Below are 13,903 nucleotides of genomic sequence, written 5' to 3' on the forward strand. Positions count from 1 at the left end.
TTCAACAGCAAATAGGCACATTTGTTCTTTTCATCCATTTTCACACTTTTTTCTTTAGCAACCAACTAGCTGCAAAGTAGCTCTATGGAAGCTGTATTCACAGCTTGGCTGGATTAATAAATGTGCTGCACAAACAGACTGCGCATATATAAACTTTGTTAACAATATTTGTAGATGTTGTCACCACATAATCAAGCCACCATTACAACACAAAGCAAAAGATTATTAAAGAAGGTGAAAGAAAAAAAAAGGGGGGGTGTATTTAAATACTTTTAAGTGTTCACTGTTTTCTATATTTTTTTACTAGCTTAAAATGAAACTAGGTTTGTTATAATATTGTTAGCTGCACTTTTGTAGTGTATTTATGCCAGATTTACTAGTAGACAAAGCTATGACAGCAGTAGGTTTTTTATTAAAGATTAGTTTAGCAATCATCTTATAAAATTGCGAAACACAACTTGACCTTCAATTTCATGACTTCCAGAAATTACTATGAATAATGATGATATTTGCTTAGCTTCAAGTGTCAATTAGATTTTCTTCTCATGTAAGCCAAAACAGACAATGACTTCAACTAAAACTGGGGAAGGCTACACACCAAAAGACAAGCTAATGAGTAACCCTAAAGAAGTTTCACTGTATTGACTGATTTCATCCATGCATGCTTAGATCCAAGTCACACAAGAATTTTCCTGTATGACAGTATGTTCCTTATCCTTTTAAAAGAAACACAGCAGTTTCTAGGAGAACAGTGTGTGACAGAAAGAGAAAAATAACTATAGAATGAGGAAAGAAAAAATAACCAGAAGTATATAATGCAAAAAGACACACACAAATCCCCCCAAAATTTAAATACTAACAACTGCAAGAATACATAAATAGCTTCATAAACATATCCAAGAATTTGAAAAATTCAAGTAGTTATATATGCAAGAAGGAACTAAAATACCTTCTGATATGTAAGCTCTTATGGTAAGGTACTTCATCAGTTTTAAAATATAAAAAAGCCATATAATATTCCTCTTTAATACTTTCTTCTCAGACTGACAAAGTGAGATATACTTCATATCCTACTTTAAAAGACAGTTTCCATGACTCACCTCATGCTGTCCAAGACACTCCCTGTTAAAGAGAGAAAAATCAGAGGTTTAGAAAACATGTATTTCTTTAATAGACTTAACAGTGACAGTGCTTTTCACACAAAAATCATGCAATCTATTTTTTTAAAAAGTGCAAACTAAGAGAAAATTATCTATATATGCAGATCAATGCCATCTTTTTCAACAGTTGTTTGGATTGTTGTATTTTATGATGACAATCCCAAAACCAGTGTTTCATGTACAGATTATAGTTGTATATATTAATAATCTTTATTTTAGAAAATTACCTGAATTGCTTCCAAATATATTCTCCTTTGGCTCTACTAATATATCACTTCATATTTTTCAGTTATTTCAGAGATCTAGTCTACTCTTACGTTTACAATCCTTCCTTTTTAGAATGGTCTACCATTCCTAGGAAAGAAAAACTGCACACTGATCAGAACTGTGAAAGTATTAAATAGTGACTCATTCAAACACTGATCTCCTAAAAATTGAATCAATCTTTTGCTCAATTTATACTGAAAATTTTCTTTTTCATTTTACCTCTAGTTTCATATCTGTCATCTCCTTCCCAAGTGTTAATTTGATTTCTCTATTGAAACCTTATAATGCAGAATAAAAACAACTTTAACATTCAAAATACTTGGAAATCAGTTCCTAAAAATTTCTAGAAGCATATTAAGTATCTCTGATAACTTCTCTAACTCAAAGCAACTACCAATAGCTACAGGTGGTCTTTAGGACAGAAGGATATTAACACGAGCAATCAGTTTTTCACCTAGTATAGTAAGAAGCAGATGTAGCACATGAGCCTATTCTTCACTCCACACAGCTCAATTATCTTATATCCATAATAATCTTCCTGTAACCAGTTAACTTGGCTTCTAGGACTTCTACATTCCACTGTAGCATGCTGTGTTCCACTGCAAGGGGAAACTGCTTAACCAGCCTGACTGCCTTCTAACACATAACTACTAAATCTGTGCATAAGAGGTTCCCCACGGCAACCTTGCATTCAAGCTGAGATGTCATGGTGCCAGATGAACTACTAGATGCATGAAAACCTGGCAGGTTCACTGGGCTCAAAGGGTAGTGGCTAGTTGTTTGTATTCTACTTAGTCACCAATTACAGATGGAATTCTTCAGTCTTGTTTAATTTCTTTTTTCCCCTGGTAACTTGGAAGAGAAGAAAATGCATCAGTTCTGCAGTCAACGCTGAAGGTCAGTGCAGTCAATACATTCAAGGGCAGGGATACCATTCAGAAGGATCTAGACAGATTGTAAGAACAGGCTGACAGGTAATTACAGAAATACAGAGACAAAGAAAGTCCTGCATCTGGGACTGACTAAATTCCAGCATCACTGCTGGCTGGGGATATAATAGTAGTCTTTCAGCATTATGGGGAAGTTACGGAGAAGATGAAGCCAGGCTCCTTACTGAGGTTCATAGCAGAAAGGCAGGAGACAGCAATCATATCTTTAAAAAAGGTTCTGACTGGATACACAGCAGAGAAAGAAAAAAATTTTAAAAATCAGTATAATCAAGCACTGAAAGAGGTTGGCCAGAGAGGCTGCAGAATCAACATACTTGGGGGTTTTAAAGGTCCAGCTGGAAAAAGCTGGAGCAAATTGATCTGAATTCAGTGTTGATCTGCTTTTAGCAGAAGGCTGGACTAGAAGACCCCACCCCAAGGTACCTTCCAGCCTCCATGGTTCTATGAAACTAACAGAGCAAGTAATTTTCCAGAAACTCCCTCTTAACTATTTACAGAAACAGATACTGAATACATTCCATTACAAATCTGACTGCTCATGTTCAGAGATACCAAATTATCAGAAAAAAACAACAAAAAGCATTGCAAAACCTCAGCAGTGAAGGACAGAATCCCCACTAACATCCATCCATACGGAATAGGATTACGTAAACCATTCTCCATTATCAAATTGTTTTCAGCAACAAGGAGAGGCTCGTGTGGAGTGTGATGTTCAAGGGCAGCCTTGGCTTCAGTGACCATGAAATGGTGGAGTTCAAGATCCTAGAGAGCAGCAAGGAGGGTGCACAGTAAGCTCACTACCTTGGAATTCAGGAGAGCAGACTTTGGCTTCTTCAGGGATCTGCTTGGCAGAGTACCATGGGATAAAGCCCTGGAGGGAACCGGGGCCCAAGAAAGCTGTTTCGTATTCAGAGATCACCTCCTCCAAGCTCAGGAGTGATGCATCGCAACAAAAAGGAAGTCAGGTAAGAACACAAGGAGGCTCCTGGACAACTGAAACATCAAAAGAGAGCCTACAGGACAGACAGCCTGGGAGGGATACAGAGAAACTGTTGCGAGTAGTCAGGGATCAGGTTAGGAAAGCCAAAGCCCTGTTAGAATTAAATCTGGCCAGGGACATCAATGGCTACAAGAAAAGCTTCTGTGGGTACATCAGTGATAAAAGGAAGACTAGGGAAAACGTGGGCCCGCTCTGGAAGGAAACGGGAGACCTGGTTACCTGGGATATGGAGAAGGCTAAGAACTCAAAGACTGTTTTGCCTCAATCTTCACTAGCAAGGGCTTCAGCTACACCATCCAAGATGAAGAAGGTAAAGGCAGGGATGGGGAGAAAGAACTGCCCACTGTAGGGGAAGATCAGGTTTGAGACCATTTAAGGAACCTGAAGGTGCACAAGTCCACTGAACCTGATGAGATGCATGCATGGGTCCTGAGAAAAATGTCAAATGAAGTGGTTAAGCCACTATCCATCATACTTGAGAAGTCATGGCAGTCCAGTGAAGTTCTCACTCACTGGAAAAGGGGAAACATAACCCCCATTTTTAAAAAGGAAAAAAATTAAGACCCAGGGAACAGATACAGGCTAGATACAGGCCAGCCAGTATCACCTCCATGCTCTGCAAGATCATGGAGTGGATCCTCCTGGAAACTATGCTAGGGGACATGGAAAATAAGGAGGTGATTGGTGACAGCCAACATGGCTTCACTAAGGGCAAATCGTGCCTGATGAATTTGGTGGCCTTCTGTGATGGGGTTACAACGCTGGTGGCTAAAAGAAAAGCAACTGAGATCATCTACCTGGACTTGTGCAAAGTATTTGACACTGCGCCACACAACATCCTTGTCTGTAAATTGGAACAACATGGGTTTGACAGATGGACCACTCAGTGGACAAGGAGTTGGCTGGATGGTCACACTCAAAGAGTCGCAGTCAACAGATCGATGTCCAAGTGGAGAGCAGTGACGAGTGGTGTTCCTCAGGGGCTGGTGTTGGGACGAGGGCTGTTTAACATCTCTGTTGGTGACATGGACAGTGGGATTGAGTGCACCCTCAGCAAGCTTGCTGATAACACCAACCTGTGTGGTGTGGTTGACATGCTGGAGGGAAGGGATGTCATCCAGAGGGACCTGAACAGGCTGGAGAGGTGGGCCTGTGTGAACCTCATGAAGTTCCACAAGGCTGAGTGCAAGGTCCTGCCCATGGGTCAGGGCAATCCCAAGCACAAATACAGGCTGGGCAATGAGTGTATTGAGAACAGCCCTAAGGAGAAGGATTTGGGGTTATTAGTGGATAGAAAACTGATAAAGCCAGCAATGTGCACTTGCAGCCCAGAAAGCCAACCTTATTCTGGGCTGCATGAAGACAAGTGTGACCAGCAGGCTGAAAGAGGTGATTCTCCGCCCTCTACTCTGCTCTCGTGAGACCCCACCTGCAGCACTGTGTCCAGCTCTGGGGCTCCCAATGTAAGAAGGACATGGACCTGCTCGAGTGGCTCCAGAGGAGGCCACAAAGACGATTAGGGGCTGGAGCACCTCCCTTATGAGGACAGGCTGAGAGAGCTGGTGTTGTTCAGCCTGGAAAAGAGAAGGCTCCAGGGAGACCTTACAGAGGCCTTCCAGTACTTAAAGGAAAGGTGGGGAGGGACTCCTTATGAAGGAGGGCAGCAATGGGGGGGTAGTGGTTTTAAACTGAAAGAGGATAGATATAGATTAGATATTAGGAAGACATTCTTTACTGTGAGGGTGGTGAGACAGTGGAACAGGTTGCCCAGAGAAGCTGTGGCTGTCCCCTCCCTGGCAGTGTTCAAGGCCAGGTTGGACGGGGCTTTGAGCAACCTGGTCTAGTGGAGGGTGTCTCTGCTCATGGCAGGGGGGTTGGAACCAGATGATCTTTAAGGTCCCTTCTAACTCAAACCATTCTATGATTCATTCATACACCACTATTCTAGCAATGATTCTAAAAGCCCTGCTAACAATCTAAGGTATCAGATATCTCACTCTGCAGCAACACATTACTTTATGGCTTTGTTTACTATTATTGTTCTGTTAATTCACAAAACTTGCCTCATACCACTTCCATTAAAAAAAAAAAAAGATAAAAAAATAAAAAAATATTACAGTTGCAAAGATCAATCAAGAGAGAGGGTATTCCAGAATTAATGTGATCTAATGCTAATAGAACCTTTATGCGCCCCAAGCACTATAAAATGTAACAATGCTTCCTCTAGTTAGAAAATTAAGTACAACTTCCAGTATGGATTCCTTCTCACTTAGCAGACTTACCTCCTCTGGGGAGGAGTCTTCAGAATGAAGGAGGTGATTTTTAAGGTTGGAATTCAGAGGAACTAGATGTTCCCTATGTAATGCACAACGTTATACAACGGCCTCTGCTGAATACCTATACAAGACGGTTTCTAGAGGCATCTACCCAAACACTGAAACCAGACTGTTGATAACGACACATTTTTCATCTTTTGAGAGTTTAGCTTTGAACTTCGAGCCCAAGTATCAGAAGTACAGAGCAGTTATAGTTCTGAACAGAAGTACAACCTATCATAATAGAGTCCTTGAGAAATTAAGTTCTACACATATCTATGTAGGTAGTTATATGAATATTTTTGATCATCTTTCTTTGTCTACTTCTCACTTCATAAAATGAGGACATAATATTCCCTTATTAAGGAGGGATATTTACGAAACAAATAGGCACTAATGCCTGCGAAGTATGCAGAGTTTAAAACTGTAAGAGACTACAACACAACCACAAACTAAAAAACCCAGTATTTCCTTCTTCAGATAAATGTTGAATTCCGAGTCCTTATTCCACAGTGTAAACAGAAAGAGAATGGTGAAAAAAAGTCGTCATCATCATTCTTCCCATATATCCTCAGCATCATCACTGAAAGAGTTGATTGGGCTCTACTCAAGAAGCAGAACCTTCTGGACAAGTCATAAATAGAAAGGAGACATGCAGATGGGACAAACGGTATCCACCTGCCATTCATTAGCATATAACAACTGAACAACTAAGAAACAAAATAGCAATACATTACACAGAAAACTACAGCCCCATAAACCAAACAAGATAGTAACATACAACTTTTTCCACAGTTTCTTAAGACCATTGAATTACAATAGCTGCCTTTGCAATTTTCATGGTTTTCTATTAAGGTAGCATTATGCACATGTATTAGAAACAACCAATCCTTACTAACACTGTCAGCTCTTTCAAACAATGAGCACACACTACAAAAATGTCTAACAAACAACTACCAAATCTCCCAGTTTTATGAGAATAGTGTTTACATAAGCTCTTTGCATCTGAAAAGAAAAATATGGTTATTTTCATGTCCATCTCTACAACAGTATAAGAAGAAAAAAATCTCTTTCCACACAAAAACTTCTTTTAACTTGTTTTTTTAATACTTACACTGCTACAGGAACTTCACAGGGAGGGCATGGCAATGCAGTTTGAATAAAAGCGGGCTCAGATGGCTGTTCCCAAGGACCTGCAGACTGATGCTGACAGCAAAAGACCATGTTAGTTTAATACAAAACACAGCTGGAACTATCTGCTTGACCATAAACAAACATATCATCTAAACAGATCCCAGTTCTAACAAATCCACTTTTAACACCCCCTACACACAAAAAATTACAATTTCATCCTTAGCATGGTTAAGGATAGGAAAATGAAGGCCTATGGCCCTACTGTTAGAAATCAAGTATGAAACCAACCCCAAAAAACCCCAAGCAGAACAATTCTAAGCATTTAATAGATGTAAAAATATAAAAATTACTAAACAAGTTATCATCATGCAGTACATGCACCATGTTTAAAGATGCCAATTTCTCACTTCTAACTTGTGCAAATTGATGGTTTAGTAAATAGAGTTAAAATTTATTTTTGCTCTTGTTAAAAGTAATTGCTTACATTTGAAATTAAACATTTGTAAGACAAGTCTAACAAAAATCTTATTTCTTGAGTAATTATAACTGCTGAAAACAGACATTCAATTATATATTTATTATAAAATAATCACTTCTAGATCTACATATATTAAAAAATTAATCAGATACAGATCTAGGATCTAAAACCACTTCATTTCTCGGTTGAGCAGCATGTGTATCTCTGTGCTCATGGACTCCAAAAGCCTCCAACATAAGATTAAGGTCAAACAAGTGTTGCTCATTCTTCAGAACACAAATGACACTGTTTCTCGTTATTTACTTACTAAGCCAGTTTGCTTCACAAGTGCTTCATCATGGCAGGAAACAGGGCACAAATGACCACAAGTTAATGTCTTCTGGCAGGACTGACGACACGGAGGACATCGACCAAAGTGACAATAGTGTTTCTCCTGGGTAGAGTGGTGACAGGTAGGTGGTCGACTGAAGTAAAATCCAAGAATGAATCAATATAACAGCAAGAAATATGAAGTTACAGTCACTAGATGATTATGCTCAAAATACAAAGAATTGAGATGAACAAGGTATTTATTTTTAAATTAATTTGCTTCTCACCTACAGCAGTGGTTAATATTACAGTAAAATTATATAGGAGTTCTAAATCAAAGCTGGGTTTCCATATTCAAACAGCTATTTCAATCTTAATTCTATTCTGCACTAAATAATCTTGCTACACCCCAGCAGCAAATATTCTCCTTTTTCCTTTTGCTGGTCAAGTTTTCTAGGTAAACGTCCTCATGGAGGTACTTTAAAATGTACCAGAGATGACTTGAAGTCAGTGGGACTACAGAATTAGAAATGCTTGGTGGGACAGAACCTCCCTTTGACAGCAGCAAACTGCTCATGAAACCACAGCATCAAAGAGGTGTCTGATAGGAGGTATTATTGCTAATTTCCATCTGCATAATCAAGAATACAGAAGACGGAGAACTAATATCTGTAATCATATTAAAGGAATAATTTTTGCCTTTTTAAGTTATATTTTACTACTTTAAGGACACCTTAAACTCCACTTAAGAAACAGAAACACACACACTTTCTATACTGACCTGCAGAGCTGTTTGCATTTGGGAGGTTTGATGGTGCGCTCTCTGCCACAGGGCACTTTAATGACAGTTTTTCCACAATTGCATTTCACATCTACAGTCTCTGGACATGGATTACAACTACCTAAAAATAAATACATCAACAATATGATAATCTGAATAAGGTACTGACTATAAAAAGTGGCAACTAATGTAACTCTGAATATGCACGTGGTATAGTTGTCCTATTCAGTTTGACCTAAATAACAGATGGCTGTTAATTTATTTCTACTTGGTTTCAAATCCCTCCTGGAAAAAAGAATTCACCATTCTTAAAGAACAGTCATAATAATCTTGATTATTCTAAAGTAGTTAACTGGTATCAAGTTAGAAACAATCCCTCTCTCACATTTAAAAAAAAAGTCAGCATTATTAATGCCCAGTCATTTGGATCACACAACATTTAAATATTTGTTATTTATATTTCAGTCTTGAATACATATGAAGACATGTCATCTTTCATCTATATTCAAAAGATAAAAGAAGACATTGAAAAACTGGTACCATAAATTTTTACAGTTTTTGTATGATATTAAAGAGATGTTCAACCTATGCATAATTAATGTTTTTATGAAAAGATCCTCCGCCTTTATAAAGTGACTCATGCTACTAACCTGATATATTTTTAAGAGAACTGTAAAATATCTGTTTTAATTTATAGCTCTCCCACACTATTTCTTCATCAAGTGCTAACTGCTAAGTTTTATTAGAGTAATTAACAGTAATATGTAGCTTCTGAAAAAAAAAAAACCACACCACCAAATTTAGACATTGGCTTATTAATCATGTTGCATTCTGAACCTTTAAAGAAAGCAGTGCTTTAAAAGCATTATCGACAGCACAACTTTTTAAGCAGTTCTGACATGTTCACAGGGTCTGAGAAGCAACACTTCAAGAAGCAGATCTCTCAGTGACAAAAGGCTGCTGAAGAAAAAAGGATGGAAGTATACAGTCTTTATACTGCAAAATTAATTAAATTACATTATCAGCACACATAAACAGCTACTTCAGAAAATAAACTGAAAGTCTAAAGCTATGCTGTCTGGAGTGCCTTACGTGTACAATTTACTTAAATATTCTATTAACAAAGACACCTATGTTCTCAAAAAGATGAAGGGGCAGAGATCGCACATAAGCCTGAAGTTATTGTGAGAGCACACTGTTCTCAAATCAAGCGTTAAAATGTACTACAGTAGGAAACAAAACATCCATATGCCCTGGCAACACATTCTAAATCTCAGCAAGTATGCTTAAATACTTAAAAAAAAAAGATGCAAAAAAATCAATAGATTAAGTTACCTTTATTCAGGGACCCCTGCTAAAGACCAGGTGCTTATTATCAGCAACCTCTAATAATTCTGAGATCAGCTACCTGATCTGACAAGTTACTTTCTAGAAGACATACTACTACTTCCTTTAAAACCAGTGGTCACTGAGATCTGGCACCTCATTGCAAAATTAACCTGACCTGATATTACATAGGAAAGATAAAATAATCAATCATAACTTTCAGCAGCTATTAAAATACTGGTGTACAAGGATGTCACGTCCCGCTCAGACGAGGGGGACAAGTGACTTAGATCTCGTCTCTCACAAAGGAGAAACACATGAATCTAAATACTCTGAAATCAAAATAATTGTCTTTATTACGAATATTGTCATTCTGTCAAGCTATTACAAATTGTACTAGCTTGTAATTTGCTAAAGCATACAAGTTATTTTCTAAACGTATCTGATATCACAGTTATTAGCTGCCTCAGATGCAACTTTTGGTAAGAGTTAAATATTGACAGTTGTACTGTTTTGATAAATTACACTTTAAAGAGTATATATTTGATATTTACAAAATTCACTTTTATTTTCTTACAGGCACTGCTTTATTATTTTTATAAAGCTGTTAGTAGAAATCACCGTCACTTTTAGTCAGGCTGTAAGATGCAAGCAGAATCAAATATAAACAGCTATTCAATATAAAAGTTTATCCTATAATGCAGCACTAGTTCCTTAGTTTTCAAACCAGAATTTTATTCTATGATTTAGCTATCAAACTAATGCAGAAAAACGATGTTACCAGTGGTGTTCTGATAGTACACAAGAAACACACACCACACCACACCCCCCTCAAAAAAAAAAAAAACAAAAAAAACCCCAAACAACAACAAAAAATATTTTCAGGATTTTGGAAGGATATGAGGGAGGGAGAAGAAAGGAAAGGGAAGAAGAAGCATAGTTAACATAGAAAACACAAACTACTAGTTTGTGGTGATGGATGAAACAGCAGTTTAACTGGGACAACTACCGCATTTACCCGTCCTGTCCTCTTAAGAATCACTGCCTCAAAAGCAAGACTGCCTGAACAAGTTGTGAATTATTTCTTGAGTTGTTGCAATTTATAGTCCGGAATACTAAGGGAAATTACATAGGCTACTCAGCTGCTGTTTCAGCAGGGCAGCAGCTTCTGTGGAGAAAATTGCTGAGAGGGCAGACACTTTCTCAGTCATTCCAGTTTAATCCCCTACAAAGCAAATGTCAAAGCAATTGGGCAGGATAAAAACTGTCAGGTAATCTTGGCCATTTCCAGCACCTTTTTAACCAAGGTCATTAGATGCAGAAGAAAACTTTTTTGTTATCCTTCACATAGTCAGTAACAAGTTCTTATTTTCTCTTTTACTAGTAAGATACCAAAACATTCAAATTCCACCAACTTTTTTTTTTCATTTATTTTAACCCACTTGTATCACATGTTGTATTCTATGATTTTTAAAAACCATCCAGACTCAACCAGCACAGTAATTTCTGTATGTAGCTGGACTTTGTTATGCCTATTCAGTGAACGAATTATTTGGGAAAAAAATAGTCAAGCTATGGATTTTTATTTAAGCACCTGGAAAGGGAACAGAGCATTTTCAGAGGAACAATGCTAAGCAAAACTACCAGCTAAAAAACTCAGGTTGTCATTATGTAAATCCTTAAGCTCTAACCAGCACTAAAAACCTTTCAAACACACTGCCCCCACAAAAAGCCCACATGCAACAAGCTTGAGAATTCACTAAGCACCACACAGACTCATGCAAGCATGAAGTTTGGCAAAGATAAACAATTTTCACTATGGGGATCCTTCACCTATTCTTACCTCTATGGCAGCCTGAAGGACATTTGTGATTTCTGCAGCCTAGAGTCCGCCCACAGACTTGATCACAAGGTGGACAGTTTCCAGAACAGCACTATTAAAAAAACATACATGCTATAGAACTGAAAACATAGACATTTCTGGTATAAATTTACCCTCTTCTACTATCTCATTTTTCAATACTACTTTAAAAAATTTGCATGCAGTTTAGTCAAATTTTCTCAAATTCATGCCAGGTATAGAAAGGAGGCCATCTGTAAAGTTGTTTTAAAAAATTCAAATTATAAAATAACAAGGAAACACACATTTGAAAGTACTATTTCAACACACTAAAAAAGCAGAGGTCTTCCAAAAAGCATAAGAACATTTTAAAAGTTCAAATTCTTACAATATTTTAATCTGAAATAATTGCAGAAGATTACATGTAGGATGTCCAGCAGTTTGCCCCACTACTATGCAATTTCTTCCACTTTCATACTATATTGTCCCTGGCACAAAAATGTTGCTAATCACCTTTTTTTTTTTTTTTAAGACATAAAGCATCAGTAACTACTGAAGTATCTAAAAGCAAAACTGCCTTCTGGCACTGGAAAGCTGTTAAACCCCCCTCCCAGTTTTTAAGGCCACCAAGTTTTTCTAGGTGACATGCTCTTCAGAGAATTCTGGTACACTGCAAACTAATTTGAATGACACTGAAGAAAACTTCTCCTTCTATACAATAACACAAAGCAGAACAATGAAGTGGTGTGATTTATATATATATAAATTTTTAAAAAGTTATCTAAACAATACACTTGAGAAAGACCATCTCTGGGCACTTACCTTTCTCCTACATTGGTGCTTTTGGCAATCACGAATTTTAGTACACTTTGTTTCACACAGATATGGCTTATGACATGGCATGCGTTTAGTGTGCTTTCCACAGCGACACTGTTTTTCAACTTCCTGGGCAGTAAGATAGGGAAAATAACAGAATATTTTTAATTTTTTTAATTTTTTTTTTAAAGTGAAAAATAAAATGTTCTACTACTAGCTGTAAAGAAAAGTTCATGGGAGAGTAACATTACAATGCTCTATCACAACAGGAAGCATATCACATGCTGTGAGCAGATTAACTATCTGTGCAATAACTACTTGGGGCCTTCGTGTCGGTATTGCAAACACTGTGCTCCAGATGGCACCTCACTGTAGCCTTGGTCTCACCAAGAGGGAAGCCACTTCAAGGGAACCACTCAAGTGTGTAGTGCAAGATGTCAAGCATAAATGCAAAACAAATTAATACAAAAAAAGTACTTCCCCTACATAGTAAGCTATATTCAACCATCATGTATACAGATCATTTAAGAAGCAGGCAAGCAGTTTTATCTGACCTTCATCCCACCTATCACGTGCTAACTACTTTCAGCATAGACTTTGTAGCCAAGGCTGGTTCAGGAAGAGACAACTGAGAGCAGACAGAACAGCTTTATAGGCCAGAGCATAGAAGCTCCATGGATATTTAGAGCAGAGTAAAATATTTTCTTACTAACAGTAAAATAACATTATGTTACAGCATCTTCCATTTCACTAATAAAGAAATAGCATAAGAAGACAAAGCAGCAAGGAAGTTAGAAGAGCATCTTTTAGGACATAATTAATTAAAAAACCAAAACAAAACCAAAACCAAGTCAAAACAATAAGACCCTCATCCATGACTCAATTCAGATACATAATGCTCAACTAGTAGTTTAGAATTGTGTCAAGGCAGTTGGGGAATAGGGACAAAATGTATTCCTTTTAATGAACGGCAAGTCATAGATTTTGTCACAGATATGACTTCACTTTCCTTAGGAGACTTCCACTGTTGCAAGCATATAGTGTTTAAAAACCCTGACAAAATGTGAATCTGCTACAGTAAGACTAACCTGTCTGCATATTTCACAGGGACCTCGATGACAGCGCTGTGAACATTTATGGATGCCACATTCCAGAACTTTGTCACAACTATCACCACAGGTGGGCACATCTTCTGTACATGGCAATGTAAACTCTGGATGAAAAATACAAGCAAGCATTTAGAAAAAAAGCCAAAATGTTTAGAAAAAAATGCACTGTGTAATATGAGTTCAAATACCAATTCTCTCTCAGTTTTTTAAAAGCTTCTCTAGAATGACTCAATTATGCATATTGCCAATTAAACGCCTGCTACTAAACAAAGCTTTGACAGAATTAAGCAAAAAAGTGAATATAAGCTGTCACAGTTCACTGTTAGTAAAAACTTTTTACGGACCCTGCCCTGCAGAATTAACCTAAAGTACTGACTCAAAGACTGGATGACTTTTTTTTTTTCCATTTATCTCATTA

General features: G+C 37.5%; 1 protein-coding gene across 2 annotated transcripts in view; it reads right to left on the reverse strand.

Annotated features, from left to right (window-relative positions):
- The window catches only part of NFXL1 (nuclear transcription factor, X-box binding like 1), a 51,712-nt gene that overhangs the window by 29,139 nt on the left and 8,670 nt on the right, over positions 1–13,903 (reverse strand). For both annotated transcript variants that reach the window (XM_074904752.1, XM_074904751.1), the window contains exons 9-15: positions 13,465–13,589; positions 12,383–12,505; positions 11,564–11,654; positions 8,395–8,515; positions 7,612–7,768; positions 6,807–6,898; positions 1,101–1,122 (exon numbers count right to left, since the gene is read on the reverse strand). In XM_074904752.1, coding sequence (XP_074760853.1) covers positions 1,101–1,122; positions 6,807–6,898; positions 7,612–7,768; positions 8,395–8,515; positions 11,564–11,654; positions 12,383–12,505; positions 13,465–13,589 — 731 coding nt within the window. The remainder of the gene's footprint in view (positions 1–1,100; positions 1,123–6,806; positions 6,899–7,611; positions 7,769–8,394; positions 8,516–11,563; positions 11,655–12,382; positions 12,506–13,464; positions 13,590–13,903) is intronic.

The sequence above is a fragment of the Athene noctua genome, chromosome 4 (assembly GCF_965140245.1).
Source record: "Athene noctua chromosome 4, bAthNoc1.hap1.1, whole genome shotgun sequence".
Classification (NCBI taxonomy): domain Eukaryota; kingdom Metazoa; phylum Chordata; class Aves; order Strigiformes; family Strigidae; genus Athene; species Athene noctua.